Source organism: Myxocyprinus asiaticus, chromosome 38 (genome assembly GCF_019703515.2).
Source record: "Myxocyprinus asiaticus isolate MX2 ecotype Aquarium Trade chromosome 38, UBuf_Myxa_2, whole genome shotgun sequence".
NCBI lineage: Eukaryota > Metazoa > Chordata > Actinopteri > Cypriniformes > Catostomidae > Myxocyprinus > Myxocyprinus asiaticus.
The window spans coordinates 23,995,645-24,014,443 of record NC_059381.1 but is presented as its reverse complement, the minus strand read 5'-3'; the positions used below and the strand labels follow the sequence as shown (position 1 = coordinate 24,014,443).

Below are 18,799 nucleotides of genomic sequence, written 5' to 3'. Positions count from 1 at the left end.
TGTTAAGTTGTTTAAATCGTCATTTTTATAGGAGTTTAGGGTTGACAATATGTCTTCATGACAACGAAGTTGTAAAATTGGCTATAACTTAACACAGAAAAGGTTAGTAAGTGGTTTTATCATACAAAAATAATGTTAATGTGTATTGTTTATGTCTTGTGGCTATACTTTTGAAATAGTGAGTATTTTTACGTTTGTGGATTGGCCCCTTTCACTTCCATTGTAAGTGCCTCACTGTAACCCAGATTTTTAAATTTTTTTATTTATTTATTTTTTTAAGAAAAGCCACAAATGCTGTTGATTGAGCTTAACCTGTATTGAACCCAGACTATTCTTTAACTTATGAAACTAATGGGACATATAATAGTTATTAAAATTAATATAGATTTTTAGCTCTTTTCAATGTATCTGGTATTTCTTTGGATTTGGTATACATGTTTTATTTGAAGTCACCATTAGGGTGGCTAATTTTTTTCTCCATACAAATGCAAATATTTTACAAAAGTGCAGTTTTATGTGCACTTACAGCTACTGGGGAGAATCAAATGTTTTCAACCTGACCCAGGGTCTAGTCATAACTTTCCCTCTGAACCATATGCAATAATGTTTTTTTGTTGTTTTTTTATTTTGTTTTGTTTTTGTGCTAATTAGTGAAAAATTATATTTTGATCCCAAATCTTAGTTACGTCTTGTTGCAAGTAGCTTACTTTACTTAAAGTGTTAAAAAGTTAATTGTTTGAGAAGACCAAATTAGTTGAACTTAATGACATGTTTTGAGATGACGCGTTTCCTCAAATATCTGGAGTAAATTCAATTTATTAGTGTTTACAGTGTGTATATCGTAAGATATTAAAAATCATCAGTGTAATCAGTGAGTTTTGATTTACATTCCATTTGGGAATCTTTCACAATGTATTGTAGCTTGTTTTCTTATGTAGGAGGATTTTTCCCATGGATGCTCATTGACATGTTCAATCCATCAATAACCATGTCGTCATCCACAAAGCCTTCATTTCAGTTATGTGGCCTGTTGTTCCTCTGTGATTGACCCCACCCGGCAAGCTGCGAACTGCTTAAATAGTGAGTGTTAAATTATAGATATATCGCCTCCATGTGACCTTGTCTGGTGTTCATAAAAGCCCTCTGTATGTGTCGGCCCTGCTGTGTCTTCTACAGTTTATGGCAATTGATGTCCGCCCACCCTGAATCAGACAGCTGATAAGCTTTTTTAGGGATAGTGTGGTATTCTGCATGTAGTGCTTGTAGGATGAGCTTGTAGGACCCTCATATCTCATGAGAGATCCCAGCATGGTTTGTGGATAAGACCATTACTGCTGTAGATACGCCGTGTGCTATGATTTTTGAACTGGTGCACATGGAGGGGGGGGGGTGGACTTTGAAAGAGAGTGCTCTAGAGAAGAACTGATGGTATGTCATTTTTGTGGGGTGTATGTGGAGTAGAGGAATAGGAAGCAGAAGGTTTGAGATGATAGAAAGACTGTCAGCCCAGACAGGAAACTACATCTGCAGGACATATCCACTTACCCACAATGCCCTTGCCTCAAGACCGCACAGCTGCTTTCCCTAGAATTTGTTTTGCAAGTGTTTGAATGCGTATTAAGCTGTAGTGTATTTGGGTGAATGAATGTTTGCACTGCATTTGTGAATGCTACGTGCTGCTTTGTCCTGTTTTCCTCAAAGTTGATGTCATTGTGTAATTTTGGACCTCACAATGGCACATTGTCTAGGGTTTTCTATGCAGACCCACTGAATGAAAGTTCAGTCGAAATGATTTGTTGTTTAAACTTTGCCTAGTCTATAAAAAGAATGTGCTTTTAGCTTTGTTTGAATGTACTATTTTAAATTGCTACATCCCAGTTACAAACTAGGAACACTTCTTCACTAAATAAACCCTGTTTACGTCATGTAAATGTGATAAAATATGCAAAGGACTACATTGTTCCCATGGTCACGGAAAACCTGAAAATATCAGGGAATTTAAAAATGGTGTTTTCCAGGCCTGGAAATGTCATGAAAATTAATAAAATCGTAGAAGTCGTGGAAAAGTCTTGGAAATTGCTACACTATAAAAAGTGGTAACCTGCTCCTTAATCTTTTGCAAGTAGAAATAGATCCTGATGGTAAGACTTGCAGGTTACAATTTTTTTTTAGTGTGGGTCTAATAAAAGTGTTGATGAGAGATGTCTTTAGTTTTATTGTTAAGTTGAAATACAATGTGTCTTTGATCAGTGAGAGTCAGCACAGATGCATTAAGACCCACTGAAGCAGTCAGATAAGGTTCAACAACCTCACATTCCCACACATTACAAACACTGAAAAAATGTTATCCTTAAAAATGTGCTTCATGTGGTAACACGTAAACTAACTGTTTTGATTCAAGTTGAAAATATTATTTAAATATCATCGAATAAACTTGAATACATTAGGTTACATCAGCAAAACTCATTTTAAGGGTTAGACCAGGGAGAAAAAGCTCCTTAAGGTAACAATTGCAGGTTACCACTTTTTACGGAAGAAGAGTAGAAGTGCACCATAGCAGAAACAAGGTAGCCTTTTAAATAGTTGTATCTGAGCTGATTGTACCTTGTTCCACAAACTTGACCCAGTTTCCAGAGAAGAGTATGGCTGGCTGAAGACGGTGGATATAGGCGCAGAGGGTTTTTTGGGAACTTAAGTAACTCGAAAACGAGACGGGTCACTTCCTCGCCCGTGTCAGTAAGTGCACACCCACACAATGGCCCTCTGGAAAGCTGTGGCCCTGGAGTTGTGATTGCACCACTCTCAGAACAATAACAAAGTCATCCTCTCTGTGCTCCGAGTTTCCGCCTCCTACCCTTCTTCCGCCCCTCTCTTTTTCTTGTTTCCCCTTACGGATGCATACACATTCATATTCGTCTCAGGGAGAGAGGAAAAACCCTTTGGCGGAGTTTACTCGCAATTTGGCAGTTCATTTTTACTGACTATATCTACAAATTGCTTATTATATTGTTGTAATAAAAATGATAAGTGTAAAAACACTGTAAATATATTTACAGTGCCCCCTAAAGTATTTGGACACTTTTGTCCTCTTAAGTCAAACATATGAATGTATGAATGCCATTGCATTAGGTTACAAACCAAGTGCCATCTGGAAACAAATGATTCTAGAGCTTTTCAGAGAGCTAACTTTACTTTTCTTAGCCATTTTTGCAACAACTTTTAAGTGCCCACTTTAGAAACAGATTGCTGCAAAAGTGATTTAACCATCTTTAATTTTAGTAATTTTGTGTTTTTCTTCTTGACTATAGATTTTTATATGGAAGAGGGAGAAGAGAGAGAAAGAGTGAGCGATTGAGAGAGATAGAGAGACTAAATTAGGTACGTCCCCTAATCATAGCAGTGAGGACGGACTGAGAGATTAACTACTAAAAGCTTGCAAAAGCATATTGTCTTAATACCACAACTTAGTGGAACAGAGCTAAGCTTGTTGTTTTCTGAAAATGGTGGGCCTCTCGTCTACTGTTGAAACAGGTGAGTGCTAATTTGATTAATTCAATCTCTGTCTTTTTCGGCTCTTCGTTTTCTTTGAGTTGACAGAGCTGGACAGGTATTTTCGTTATCTGCATTGTAGCAGCATGCTTTATGTGGCTTGCTGTGAATTACTGTATATGGTTCCTCTTCTGTTGACAGACAACCAGAAATGTATGAAGTTCGAGAGTGAATTATAACATCATTGATAGAGCTGTGATCCGATGTTGCATTTCTGATAAATTTCTCTGCAGAATAAATGTATCTTAGTCCCATCAAGTCTTTATTTTATTTTATTTGTTTTCAATAGTATATATTACCGTGTGTTTGTTCTAGAAAGTAATTTTAGAAAAATGTTTTTGTTTTTAGCGGATTATGAAAACTGATTAAATTAATATGTAAGGGATTATGTACAGTCAGCCGTTTGTTATCACTAAATAATCCCCGACAGAGGTATATTTTGCAATAACAACCTGCTAACTGTATATTATCCTGCTTATTGCAAGACTACTTGCCAAATAAATAAAAAATAATTGGACATGAAATATTGATTTGCACTGAAATTATGTTATTATGTGAGAAGAAAGAAATCACCGAACAGCTGATTTGCACCTCTGGTTCGTTGTGGTTTATTTTGCGAAAATGACCATCTGACTGGTCATTATCCAGTTTATTACAATACAACTTTACCAAATAAGTAAACGGACTTGAAACATTGATTTGCGTTGAAATTACGTTATTATGTGAGAACAGCTGAATTCCACCTCCAGTTTGCGTCAGAGTTGTGGTAGTGTTTATTTAGCGAAAATGACCATCTGACTGCTCATTATCCAGCTTATTACAAGACTACTTGCCAAATAAATAAATAAATGGACATGAAACATTAATGTGTGTTGAAATTATTTTTTTTAGCTTACTTGTTGATATCGCAGAGTGATACGAGAAGTAGGAAAGATGACCCACAATACTTACAGTAAGACTTATATATCTTAATCCCCAGATGTGCAGTTGTCACTCAGAAATATCAGACCGCTAGATCCCAATGACCAATCAGAATCGAGTATTCCAGAGACCCATGTAATAATATATTTCATTTCAGCTTTATATGAACAGACATGTAGATCTGTGTAATGTTTACACATTTGGCCTCATTCCAATGTTTCTTACATTATCTTAAACAGGATTGTTTTTGAAAGTTTATTTTTTGGAAAATAACTTACTAAAGAGCAAACCTTTACAGCCCTCTAAGTAAATATGGTGCATGCTTACTGCGTTTCTCACTGTTTCATTGTTCTTCACTATCTCTCACTCTTCTGTATATAACACTATTCTGATATGAACAACATTTGCTTAGGCCTAATATCAAATTATTTTGGAGCAGCACACTGTAATAATACACTGTAAAACTATTTTAAAGTTAACCTAAAATGTATTTAATGCAAATAAATTTGCCTGACAAATTGGTTTACACCAAGAAAGTATTTTGTATGGGTCAAATCAAATAGATCCTTCATGTAATTCATGTTATATGTGTAACACGTTACCTATGTAGGTCATATTTTTGCATGCCAAGGAATATTAAATGAACAGGATGATTCTCAAAATAGAAGTGCTCTCAAGAATCCCGAAATTTTTGTCCTTTATTTATAACTTCCCTGTTTGTGTAGCGGTTTGCGACCTCTCTTCAAAGCATTGTTTGTTTTCATAGTAGTGAGGGTCTAGAAAAGAAAATTCATAAACTAAGCAACAGGTTTTTTTTTTATCTGGTCCAGAGAGATAGAAAAAACATTGTCATGGCAGGAGCAAATGTGAGGTCACATATTGCAGTAATTACTTTGGACCAAGAATAATAATTCATGCATCAGCAAAGCTAAATGAGTGGCAGGTAGCTTTGAGACTTCTATAAGAAAAGCTTTTTCTGTCCCATCCCTTTCTCTTGAGTCGAGTCTGGGTGGGGTGTGAAGTGCTTACATGTGCTTACACCATGACCTCTGTTCCTTAACAGGAAAGATGTATGAAACTCTGGTCCCTTTACTCTGTTTTGAGAAAGAGAATTTCCTTTGAAGATTTTCAGAAGGCAGGATATATATACCGGTTGGTCCATCTGGTTTGAGTAATCCTACTGGTAATGTCCATTATAAACGTGAACAGCACTATCCAGTCACAAAGTGCAATGTTTATAAAAGCAGAAATCGTAATCATGTGATGGCATCTGAGAGTGAATATTGTGCATGTTACAGTTTTGCTGAAATTGCTTCAGGTGACTTGATAGAACTGGCTCTGCCAAAACGTGGCTAGAAGGAAAATTAGTAGATATATAATGAGGACAGAAACAGAAATGTATTGTCAACAAGTAGTGCACTGGTATTATTAATTTGAACAAAAGATGTAAAGATGTTAAAAAATAAATTACCCATATAATAGATTTTTAGAGCTCAATTAGTAGTTTATAATTATTATCAACTCAACAGTAGGGGAGACCGGGGCTAGTTGTCACAAGAACTATATACAAATGTTTTCTCAAGCAATGATTTTATTTGTTGGTTTCAAACCAACACCTAGTTCAATAAATTAAATTAAATGTCATTTTATAAATATTATACAGATACATTTTTATAAATTTAATAAAATAAATCGAAAAGAGAAAAAAAGGGAACTAAAATTCCATAATCATCACATTTTTGTAAAAGCTGTTGGGTAAACAAGTGAACACAATAAACCACACTGACGTGCATTCAGACAAGGGACAACTTCAACTATATGATGGAGGTAGATTTTAACTGAAAGGCTGAACTGTGTTTAAATATGTCCGGTCAGGGCAAGCTGTCACATTTTTACTGGGACAAGTTGTCACACGTGTTTGTTGTAAATGTATACAATTTATTAATTATAATATTTGTTTGTCAGAACAATAGTTGGATTTTTTTGTGTTCTATTCAATTAATTGTTTTATGGGTAACACTTTCCAATAATTTTGGAAGAGAGAGAGAGAGAGAGAGAGAGAGTGAGTGTTGCACACAGCGCACAGACATGTGCATTTTGCTTTGGGCCAGGAAGGTCAACAGTTTGAGCATCACAAGGAGCTGTGTGTATGTGTGTGTGCTGGTGTTATTGTGCTGAAAAGCACTTATTATGTTGTGTCTGTGTTTAATTAAAGTCATTTGTGAGCCGTTCACCCGGCCCCTGCTTCCTCCTCATTAGGGAAGGCAGTGATCTGCCACACCTGCGCTCCTGAAATAAAAGCATTTAAAGAGTATAAAAGTATAACATGGTATTAGCATAATTTTTTTAGAAGTTATGGTGGTGTTAATCGTTTTAGGGATTGTTATTAATTTTCCATGTTTTAGACAGGTGATTGGTGATCAGCTCAATTCATGCAGCTCAAGCAGGGAAATCCCCAACACTGTGTCTGGATTATTTAACCCTTGTGCTGTCTTTAATTTTTATTTACCTAATTTGGTCTTCCTGGTCAAAAATGACCAGCCTATTAAAAGTTACTTATAAATTTCTCATTATGCTATATTATCACCAAAAATTGGATTAGATCTTTTTGTCAACTTGTTTTCTTTCAATAAGTGCAGGTTTTGTATTTCTTTTTGGAACTTGTTGATCGTAGGCCTCCTTGATCTGAGCTTATGCACCTAATTTTTTAGTGAAAAAAAAGCATTATTTGTGGATAATTTTGGCAATATTAAATAAAATATGTAAACATGCTGTACTGTATATCACACTAGTGTGCTGTAATTTTTAACAGGGAATTTTGTTTTGAAGCACGTTTATTTTTTTTAAATATCAGAAATCACACTTGTGCTGTTCTGGATCAAAAATGACTGGCAATTGAAAAGGAATGGGGAAGATCACAAAAAACTAGACTTTTATTTTGAAATGAACCAGGGCAAGTGGTCTAGTGTTATGATCAAGGATGTGATAAACAGCCTCATGCACAGAGAACTGCTTGGCCATTGTGCTGCCACAAATTGAATGATGAGCAAGACCCTATGTGGTTTTATACACTTTAGCTGTGGGAAAGCTTCTGTATATTAGTAAACATAAGCTGCGTTTCCATTATCAGGCCAAATGAGGGTGTACTAGTGCATGCCAGGGCCAGTTGCATTCCCACTGTCACTTCCGGGGCTTCATCATGCCTCCTCGGGCTTTCTTGGGGCCACCTTGTGCCAAACAAGGCCAACTGTAGACAATGTCAGATGTAAAATGTCAAAGGCGGAGTTTCACCGAACTTGTTAGAATATGTATCCAGCACACAACGGTACAGGTTCAATACAGGAAAAAATAAATAATAAAATGCAGGTACAGTACAAGTATGTTGAAATGCACAATGGACAAAGCGGTGCCAAAAGAAATGACTTTCCATGGTTCGGTGAACTTTTATAGATGCACTGGGACATAGTCCTGCTGTTAGAGGAGAGACCACTTGGGACATCATGGCAGTTACAGTCAGTGAGTTGTTATCGCTAATTTATCTTGCTAGCTAGCTAATGTTTACATTCAATATAAACTCAATATTCTAGATAATAAGATAACATGATACCTCAGCTTGAGCACCCCTTTTGCTTGTGAAATGGGTGAGGTCTGTGAAGTTGGCACAAGCTATTTGCCTGACTGGCCAGTTGATAGCCCTGGCTTGCACTGGCTCGATAGTGGAAAAGCAGCTAATGATCTGGTTCTTTGTGAGAGCATGAAAATTCCAAAACACATTGTCATAATATTTTGTCTGAAAGATGTGATGAAAGAAAGATCATGAAAGAGGGGTCACTGTGGGGCAAAGAAAGTTCAGTTGTGTGTCATATTACAGGTCTGTGATAATGTTGGATGGATATTGGATGCAGTTTAGGATAGGATAAAGTTTATCTCTATGAAAAAGTAAGCATGTAATACTCAGAGTTTGTGCATGTACGTATGTGTTTGTGTGTACGTGTGCACGCGCACATACACGCACATATGCGCGAGCACAGGTCCGAGGCCTTTATGTTTGCAAGCACACATGCACATATGTGAACATGAAAATGCTCCTGAACACTCAATTTTTCTCTTATTTTTGATATTCCCCATTCATTTTAAATGGCCGGTCATTTTTGACCGGGAACACCACAAGTGAGACTTTGTGCCATTTTGTACAGAATAAAAGCATTTCAAAATAAACTTCCTGGTTAAACTTTAAAGCACAATAGTGGGATAAATAGTACAGAATGTTTTCATATTTTATTTAATATTGCCAAAATTAGTCACAAATAATGGTTTTTCACTCAAAAACTAGGCACATAAGCTCAGGTCAATGAGGCCTACGATCGGTAAGTTCCAAATAGAAATACAAAACATGTCCTAATTGAAAGAAAACAAGTTGACAAAAAGATCTAATACAATATTTGGTAATAATATAGCATAATGAGAGATTTATAAACAATTTTGAATAGGCTGGTCATTTTTTACCAGGAAGACCACAAGTGTAACAAAGTGAAAAAAAAAGAAGAAAAAACACAAAACAGTGTGAACAAAGTCAGAAAGTTTAGTCCAATAGGATAACATTAACTATCATTTTCAGGCAAAAGAAAATCCTCTTCGGGTCAAAATGACTGGAACACAACATTAGGGTTAATACATTCTTTCTTGGTTATTCTTTTTGTAAACATTCTTAGTGCACTGTTGATGTCTTTCAGTATTGTTTTTTTCTCCTCACATTTTCATAAAGAGTAAAAAAGTTTTAATTCAAATCATATAATTGTTGTCATAATCTTCTTTTTCTTGTCATCTTCCTTATTGTTTATGAAATAAAAATACCCCTATACATTTTCATCATTACTTTCGTAACAAGATTAACACAGAATACAACGGTTTTCATATAACGTTAATGAAATGCCATAATTTATTCATGCATACGCTGTTTTGACAGCACTTCACAGGGTGGGCTCGAACACCGACAGGGGGTGCCAAATAAATACATGGACATACAATATTGATTTGCGTTGAAATTATGTAATTTGAGAAGAAAGAAATCGCTAAACAGCTGAAATCAACCTCCAGTTTGTGTCGGAGTTCTGTCATTGGTTTCTTTTTGTGAAAATGACCGTCTGCCTCCTCCTTATCCAGGCTATTACAAGACTGCTTGCCAAATAAACAAATAAATGGACATGAAACATTGATTTGGGTTGAAAATATTGCATTACCTTACTTGAAGAGATCACACAGTGATCAAAGAAGCAAGAGAGATGGCTCACAAGGACCCGGATGAGCGGTCTGATACGTGGAGCTGCGGTATTTACAGAGCAATAACAGACCACTAGATGGCACCATTGACCAATCAGAATCGAGTATTCCAGGATGCTGTTTAATAATATTAAATAATGCATTAGGTAGCATGAACTGAGAATGAACAATATTCTTTTACAACATTTATTAATCTAGCTTAATATTAATTTATAAATTTACAATTGTTCATTGTTAGTTCATGTTAGGTCACATTGCAGCTCGGTGGTAAAATACACTGGCTACCACCCCTGGAGTTTGCTAGCTCGCTAGTTCGAATCCCAGGGCGTGCTGAGTGACTCCAGCCTGGTCTCCTATGTGACCAAATTGGCCTGGTTGCTAGGGAGGGTAGAGTCACATGGGGTAAACTCCTGGTGGTTGCTATAATGTGGTTCATTCTCAGTGGGGCGTGTGGTGAGTTGAGCGTGGTTGCAGCGGTGGACGGTGTGAAGCCTCCACACGTGCTATGTCTCCGTGGCAATGCGCTCAACAAGCCATGTGATAAGATGCATGGGTTGATGGTCTCAGACGCGGAGGCAACTGGGATTTGTCCTCCGCCACCCAGACTGAGGCAAATCACTACACAACCACGAGGACTTAAAAGCACATTGGGAATTGGGCATTCCAAATTGGGAGAAAATATTTTTTTTTTACTAGTTTACCATTTATTGAAATTATTGTTATTATTATTATTGAATATATTCATATTCCAAAAAAAATTCTCTTTAGGGGGTTTCTTGTTTCCTGTGTTTGTTAAGCCATTCAGTTCAGTGCAACTATTGTTCACTGTGCACAGATTTGGAAGAGCAATGCCATTAGAAATCAATTCAGGTCATACCCCTATCACTGCATGTTTATTGCATTAAACTTCTAGGATCTCATGTTTGGCATTTGGAAAAGGTTTCTCCAACAAATTCCAATCTGGAGCAGCTGATGCCAACCCTATTACAAAAGTTGAATGCCAAAACGACCAAATGGAAATGCCTAGTTACTCCCAGTAATGATTAGAAAAGTAAATGAAATTTAACATTAGAAAGTACTTTTGTATTTAGATCATATGACATACAGCTTTTAAGTTTTATGCACTAAAGTAAAAAGGAATGCATAAAACACATCAAAGTGACTCAAAGGTATGGAGTAGGTTACATACAAATACAACATAATCCAAATCACTCCTGTTATGTTTAAAAACCTCAAATTTACATTTATGCAGATGCTTTTATACAAAGCAACTTACAGTGCCCTTATTACAGGGACAATCCCCCTGGAGCAACCTGGAGTTAAGTGCCTTGCTCAAGGACACAACAATGGTGGCTTTGGGAATTGAACCAACAACCTTTTGCTTACCAGTTCAGTGCTTTAGTCCACTACACTGCCGCCACCACCACCACCACTCCCAAATACAGTTTTATTTGATAAAAGAAATCTTCTCCTTTGTAATGATGAAGGCTTTAGAAAAGATTGTATTACTTTTTCTGTGGACTTGCTTCTGGCCACTGACTCTGTTATTTTCTTTGCATTCCTGTGTAGGTATGGAGCACCTGGTGAAGGAGCTGAGTCTGCTGCTGAAACTGCTGGAGAATGAGAGTGTGAGTTCAGCCACAGCAGAGAAGATGTGCGTGGTGCGGAACCTGGTCAAACAGCTGCAGCCATCTGGTGAGACTGAGCACCAAATACAAAACAGCTGAGGAGGCCGTTTTGGCCATGACCTTGCTAAAGGGATTCACACATTAATGTTTATGCTTACAGTATGTGAATCAAGGAATTAATGGTATGGCAGTGGAACACATAAATGTGTGATTTCATGGTTCAAATTGACAAAATTATAGAAACAGTTATGCACTGCAAAAATCACTTTCTTATTTAATATTTTTGTCTTGTTTTCCAGTAAAAATATCAAAACATCCTTAAAACAAGATACATTTACTTTACACATGAAATTAAGTCTTGATTTTAAAGGAATAATTCTCCCATCATTTACTCATCCTCATGCCATCCCAGATGTGTATGACTTTCTTTCTTCTGCAAAACACAAACGAAGATTTTTAGAAGAATATTTCAGCTCTGTAGGTTCATACAATGCAAGTGAATGGTGACCAGAACTTTGAAGCAGCAAAAATCACATAAAGGCAGCATAAAAAGTAATCCATATGACTCCAGTGGTTAAATCAATACCTTCAGAAGCTATATGATAGATGTGGGTGAGAAACAGATCAATATTGAAGTCCTTTTTACTATAAATCTTTCACATTTTGAAAGTGAAAATGGAGATTTATGGTAAAAAAGTACTTAATATTAATCTGTTTCTCTGTTTCTGTTTCTCACCCACACTTATCACACTTGTGATCAAATATCTTATACAGATGAATTTGTGTATAAAGTGTAGATGGTTACTTAGGACAACAAACTTTTAAGTTTGCAAAATTATAAGCATTTGTAAAGCTCCTAAGCCTTCCACTCTTCTGCCAAGTTATTCTTTTTTATGTGTGCATTCATTTATTTAATTTGTTTTTCAGTGAATGGATCTGACTTTTTATACATGAACACATCTCTCTATGGAAATGGTACCAGCTTTGTTGAATCATTGTTTGAAGAATTTGGTGAGTGTTTCTGTGCTTTAACACGTTTTTAAAACCAACCATTTTCCATGTGTGTTCCATACAATTATTATAGACATTTAATGTTTAGATGAAGAATTTCCATAGTGTAGATATTATTATTATTATTATTACTTTTTTTTTTGTAAACCTGTTGAACTAAAACAATTTTACAAAGCTTGTAATATGTGCTGTTAAAAATAGCAAATGAGCTTAGTATTGTTAGTTGTAATCATATTCCCATGATCTAATATGATTTATTTGTGTTGTAACAGGCCAGTTTTTATATTTATCCTCAGATTGTGACCTGCAGGAATTAAGGGACTCCTCTGAGGAGATAAAAGATGTGGAGCAAAAAGAGACATCCAAACACCTTCCCAAACAATCGGTAACAGAATCTAAATCCATTACAAATGCACTAATGCAAAACACAAACTGTAAAAAAATTTCAAACAGATAGCCCCGCCCCCAGACTCATGTTGAACCAATGTTGCTGTGTCAGGCTGGTTGAGATGCTCAAACTAACAGCAATGTTTTAATAGTGCCACAGAGCCACAGTATTCACACTTTTCGGGAAAATCAACCTACAAGTGGCTTAATTATGTTTGTCTCTGAATATTGAGGTGGGACTGAATAACATATTTTTATATCAAACAAATGCACACTTCATCTACTACAGCTTTTTTGGGGTGGGGGGATTTTTCCCCTTTTTCTCCTAATTTGGAATGCCCAATTCCCAATGTGCTCTAAGTCCTTGTGGTCACATAGTGATTCGCCTCAGTCCAGGTAGCAGAGGACAAATCCCAGTTGCCTTTGCATCAGTCAACCTGCACATCTTATCACGTGGCTTGTTGAGTGTGTTGCCATGGAGACATAGCACGTGTGGAGGCTTCACGCCACCCACCACGGCAACCACACTCAATTCACCATGTGCCCCACCGAGAACAAACCACATTATAGCGACCACGAGGAGGTTACCCCATGTGACTCTACCCTCCCTAGCAACCAGACCAATTTGGTTGCTTAGGAGACCTGGCTGGAATCACTCAGCACGCCCTGGGATTCGAACTAGCGAACTAGCAAACTCCAGGGGTGGTAGCCAGCATATTTTACCACTGAGCTACCCAGGCCCAGGCTTAAATTTTTTGCACCAATTTATATTATATTTATTACATTGAAATTAATTTATTGCTCCTCAGAGTCCTACAGACACACCTCCTCCCCTTCCTACCACACCTCCTCCTGATGATTACTATGAAGAAGCCGTACCACTCGGACCGGGCACAATGCCCCAGTATATAACCACACGCAGTGAGTATAAACACATGCAAGCCTGAGATGGCTTAACAATGGCCAGTTATGAAACCTAACATACTGTATCTATTTACCAGGCAACTCCAGCCCTCCAAACTCAATAGAGGATGCTTATTACGAAGACGCTGACAACAATTACCCAACAACCCACCTGAATGGGGCCTCCAAAAACTCCTGTAATGAACCCGTGCAGCCACACTTGTTTGTTATGCATGCGCACATCAAATATACTATATTTGTTTTAATAGTAGCTCATTTTAACAGATAATGATTCAGATGCGCTTAGTAGTTCCTATGAGTCATATGATGAAGAGGACGAGGAAGCTAAAGGCAAAGAGAGGATGCACCAGTGGCCCTCAGAAGAGAGTCCCGTGGGCCAAATGAAAGACTGTCGCAAATGTGCTTTTATGCTGCGCAAAAAACGCTTTGGTCAGTGGGCTAAGCAGCTAACGATCATCCGCGAGAACAGACTTCAGGTGAGTCACACTGGGGAACAGGAATGGACTGGGTCTCAAAACAGCCTGGCCCATCACAACCCATTGCGGATTATCCTGCATTATATAAGCTATCACGTGCATGTAATACAAACTTGACTGTGGTATTTTGGACTCTAAAAATGGTAACGCTCAATATTTACCTTAAAGGAATAGTTAATCCAAAAATGAATTCTATTATCATTTACACACCCTCATGCCATCCTAAATGTGTATGACTTTCTTTCTTCTGCTGAACACAAACTAAGGTTTTTAGAAGAATATTTCAGCTCTTTAGGTCTTCATAATAAAGTGTGAAAGTGAATGGTGGGTGGAGGAACATGGATGCCATGCGAGGTTCAGACGTGTGAACGGTGAGCTCTGCGCACTTTGCTAGTTTTAATACTATTAATGTCATAAACCGGTGAGATTCGATACACTCTGTTCCATAACTGTTCTAGGAGGACAATATGTCAAAGAATTCAAAATCCTCAGGCTCTGGAGACATTAAAAGACACTTATGTGCTCAAGCTGACACCCCCGAGTAGCAGGCCGCGAGCCAGGAAGCCGATTTGGTCGGGGAAATGTGGGAAATTCGGCGAGAAATGTTGAACATGTCGGCAATGCTGACGAATGGTGAAATTCTTGGACGAGCTCTTTCCGAGTCTGCTCGACATAACAGGCCATAGCTGGAAATCGAGCGAGCTCACAGGGTTCCAGCTCGGCGATCCGCTGAGAGAGACAGGCCCTGATCAATTCTGGCCAAATTTCTGAGATCATCCGATAAAGATCTTGTGTTATGCGAGGCGAGGAGTAAAGGAAGGCTTTCTTGGAACTACAGCATTTTCTTGTTCCCAGACTTTGCGAATTTGACAAGAGAGAAACGCGATCGATTCAAGGAATGCAAGAAACTCTTACATCAACAGAAGGTCACTTTTGCACTGATGTTCCTGGCCAAATTGAGAATAGATGCTAAAGATGTCCCCAGCAAGCGATGTCCTTCATAAAGTCAATGGAGTAAGTTATTTTGTGGTACTCACATTGTAGCCGAGTGGCCGACTCACTGAACATTCACTTGACTGTCCGAGGAAACTGAGCAAATTTTTTGTTTCTTTTTGTGCTGGTTCCGCCTAGTGGCTGGAGTTTGTTTTGTGGAGGAACACACCTTCGGGACAGATAAGTGGATGAATCTACATGTTCTTTGTGTTTATTCCACCTATTGGCTGGAGTTTGTTTTATAGATTATCTTTTGTTGTGTAATTCTGTCTCACAAAATTTGTATAGAAGCACCAGACTTGAGCAATCCGATGGCAAAGTTATCGCGGGGGCTCTCATAGGCGTACATGGACTGTTTGAGTATAGAGGGATGGATGCCAGTTGGTGCTGTCGTGTGCGGGGTTAAAGTGCACGTTTTTCTGTTTGTTTGGTTCGGAGGGAAGTTTGTTGCACTAATGTTGGAATGTGGTCATTATAATTTTGTTTTTGACACAATATATTTTTTCTATTATGTCAAAATGTTAATATGAGTGGATTGTCTCTCTCCACGTGGGATGTGAATGGGTTGGGGCACCCCATAAAAATAAGGAAGGTTATTTATCTTCTTAAGTGTAAGAAATATGATATAGTGTTTCTTCAAGAAATGCATCCTTCCCCTCAGGAAGCTGATAAATTTGGGAAGATATGGGGTGGACATGTTTTCTTTAGTGCTGGCTCAAGTAAGAGCAGGGGAGTCATTACACTGATAAGTGTGCATCTACAATTCAAATGTCTCAAACAGATTAAAGATACATTTGGAAGAGTCATTATTGTTTTAGCTGAAATTCAGGGGCAAAGTCTTATTTTGGCTAATATTTATGCACCTAACGTTGATGATCAGGGCTTTTTTATAGATCTTGAAGGGATGTTGCAAGCCGCTGGCACCCCTCATGATATAATATTGGGAGGAGATTTTAATCTTTTGACGGACTCAATCCTTGATCATAGTGAAGCAAATGCAAGCCCCCTAGAGCAACATTGACGCTTCACAGGATGTGTACAAATCTTGGTCTTACAGATATTTGGAGACTTTTGAACCCATCATCCATAAGATTTATTCTAGAATAGTTTTTTTTTTATCTAAGTCCCTCATTTCATCTATTGATTGCTCAATGGGAAACATTTTAGTCACAGATCACACCCTGGTGAGTTTAGAGGTATTGCCACATGGAGAAAAGGAAATCATATAGTTGGCGTTTAATGTATCCCTTTTGCAAAATTCTAATTTCCAACAAATGTTAAAGGCTGAAATTAATGTTTATATGGAGACCAACTGGTCCTCAGTGTCCTCTGTGAGCGTGGCTTTGGAGGCACTTAAGGCAGTTCTTAGGGGCCGGATCATACAGTACGCCTCGTTCACCAAAAAATCCAAAGCACAAGAACTCGTGGAGTTGAAGGGAATATTAAAAGTGCCAAGGCAGAGCTGAAACGCCGAATGTCATCTGATGGCCTCAGAGAATTGACCCGATTGATATACAGATATAATACTATTTTGTCACGGAAAGTGGAGTTTTGGCTATTCAGGGCAAGACAGTTATACTTTGAGTCAGGGGATAAGGCAGGAAAACTTCTGGCTAGATATATAAAACAGAGAGAGTCTTTTTCTACCATTCCCTCATTGAAATCTGCTGGTGGTGAAATATTTACCTCAGCCATTGAAATTAATAATGCTTTTAAAGAATTCTGTCTTGATCTCTACAGTTCCACGTCTTCGTCTACTGATGAGGATATTCAAAATTTTGTGGAACCATTAGAACTTTCTAAACTGACGGCTGAGCAAACAAATTCTCTTGATACAGAATTGGCTCCACTTTTGCTAGAAGTTTATACGGAATCATAAAAGAATGGAAAGCTTCCGCCAACCATGACACAAGCCCGGATCAGTCTGATTCTTAAAAAGGACAATGATCCAAGCGAGTGTAAGAGTTACTGTCCAATTTCCCTGATCCAGCTAGACGTTAAAATATTGTCAAAAATTTTGGCTAACCGATTAAGTAAAGTTATGACATCTCTTATACATATAGTTCAGGTGGGGTTTATTCGGGGGCACAGCTCTTCTGATAACATTAGGTGTTTCATCAATATCATGTGGTCAGTGGCAAATGATCAGACTCCAGTCGCTGCCATCTCACTTGACGCCGAAAAGGCATTTGATATGGTAGATTGGGATTATCTTTTTAAGATTTTGGAAATGTACGGGTTCGGGAATACTTTTATTGGTTGGATTAAGTTACTTTATAGACACCCGGTAGTGGCGGTACAAACGAATGGATTAATTTCAGATTATTTTACTCTGGATAGGGGCACCCGGCAGGGTTGCCCTCTTTCCCCATTATTGTTCTGTCTTGCCCTGGAACCATTTGCAGCCGCGATAAGAAAGGAGGATGATTTTCCAGGGGTAGTGGCGGGAGGTGTGATGCATAAGCTTTTGCTTTACGCAGATGATATTTTATTATTCGTCTCCCTGACCCTACTACATCTATGCCTTGCCTCCACAGAATTATTAATTCCTTTTCTAAATTCGTGGGATACAGAGTTAATTGGTCTAAATCCAAAGCTTTTGCTCTGACAGTGTACTGCCCGGTAACAGCTTTTCAGCCAGGCGCCTTCCAGTGGCCCAAACAGGGCATTAAGTATTTGGGTATTTTATTCCTAGCAAATTTGTGTTATTTAGTTAGAGTTCATTTTTTACCCTTTAATAAAAAGGTTTTTGAGCGATGTGGGCAGGTGATGATTGGGAAGGTTAATGTTAACAAAATGAATTGTATTCCAAAATTCAGCTACCTGCTACAATCTCTCCCTGTAGATGTCCCCCTCTCTTATTTCAAGCAATTTGATAGCATAGCGAAGTCCTTCATTTGGAATGATAAACGTCCCAGATTACATTTCAGTAAATTGCACAGGCTAATTGACAATGATGGGCTAGGCCTACCCAAGATTATTTTTTATTATTATGCATTCGGCCTCAGACATTTGACTCATTAGTCGCTTCCACTTGAGAGAGCCCCTCCCTGGTTTTGTATTGAACAGGAAGTTCTTGCCCCTATTTCACCATTGCAAAGCCTTTCTATCAAACTAATTGGAGAAGTTAAGTTACACCCCGTTATCTCGCATTTGCACTCGGTATGGACAAAAGTGTCCAGTGTGTTTAATTCGGACATTTATTTAAATGTTGCCTCGAGCATATGGCTGAACCCTAAATTATGTATTAATAAGTCCCCTTTCTGCTGGTCAGAGTGGATTGTGAGGGGGGTTACTACACTCGGTGACCTATATGAGAGTGGAGTGTTGAGATCCTTTGAAAATTTGGTTCAACATATTGGGATTCCCAGATCTCAGTTCTTTAGGTATTTACAGTTGCGCCACATGCTCTGTACTATTTTTGGGAGTAGCATACACCCCCCTAAAGTGGCAGATACTCTGGGAGAGGTGATTACTGCCTTTGGAAAAGGTGATAATGCATCAGTGAATTACTCTCTGCTAATTCAGAGTCTGTGGGACGGAGTTTTAACTTCTGTCAAGAGATTATGGGAGAAAGATTTAAACTTGGTATTGGAGGAGGGAGTGTGGGCTAGGATTCTAAAAAACGTC

At 38.0% G+C, this 18,799-nt stretch overlaps 1 protein-coding gene across 6 annotated transcripts in view; it reads left to right on the top strand.

Annotated features, from left to right (window-relative positions):
• Window positions 1-18,799, top strand: part of LOC127428431 (actin filament-associated protein 1-like 1) — a 45,522-nt gene that overhangs the window by 10,533 nt on the left and 16,190 nt on the right. For 2 of the 6 annotated variants that reach the window (XM_051676798.1, XM_051676793.1), the window contains exons 1-7: window positions 3,385-3,531; window positions 11,320-11,445; window positions 12,306-12,389; window positions 12,662-12,774; window positions 13,586-13,697; window positions 13,778-13,876; window positions 13,965-14,176. In XM_051676798.1, coding sequence (XP_051532758.1) covers window positions 3,501-3,531; window positions 11,320-11,445; window positions 12,306-12,389; window positions 12,662-12,774; window positions 13,586-13,697; window positions 13,778-13,876; window positions 13,965-14,176 — 777 coding nt within the window. In that variant the 5' untranslated portion in view covers window positions 3,385-3,500. Of the gene's footprint in view, window positions 1-3,384; window positions 3,532-11,319; window positions 11,446-12,305; window positions 12,390-12,661; window positions 12,775-13,585; window positions 13,698-13,777; window positions 13,877-13,964; window positions 14,177-18,799 lie in introns of those variants that run through there. The other 4 variants (XM_051676797.1, XM_051676796.1, XM_051676795.1 and 1 more) reach the window with 3 other exon arrangements.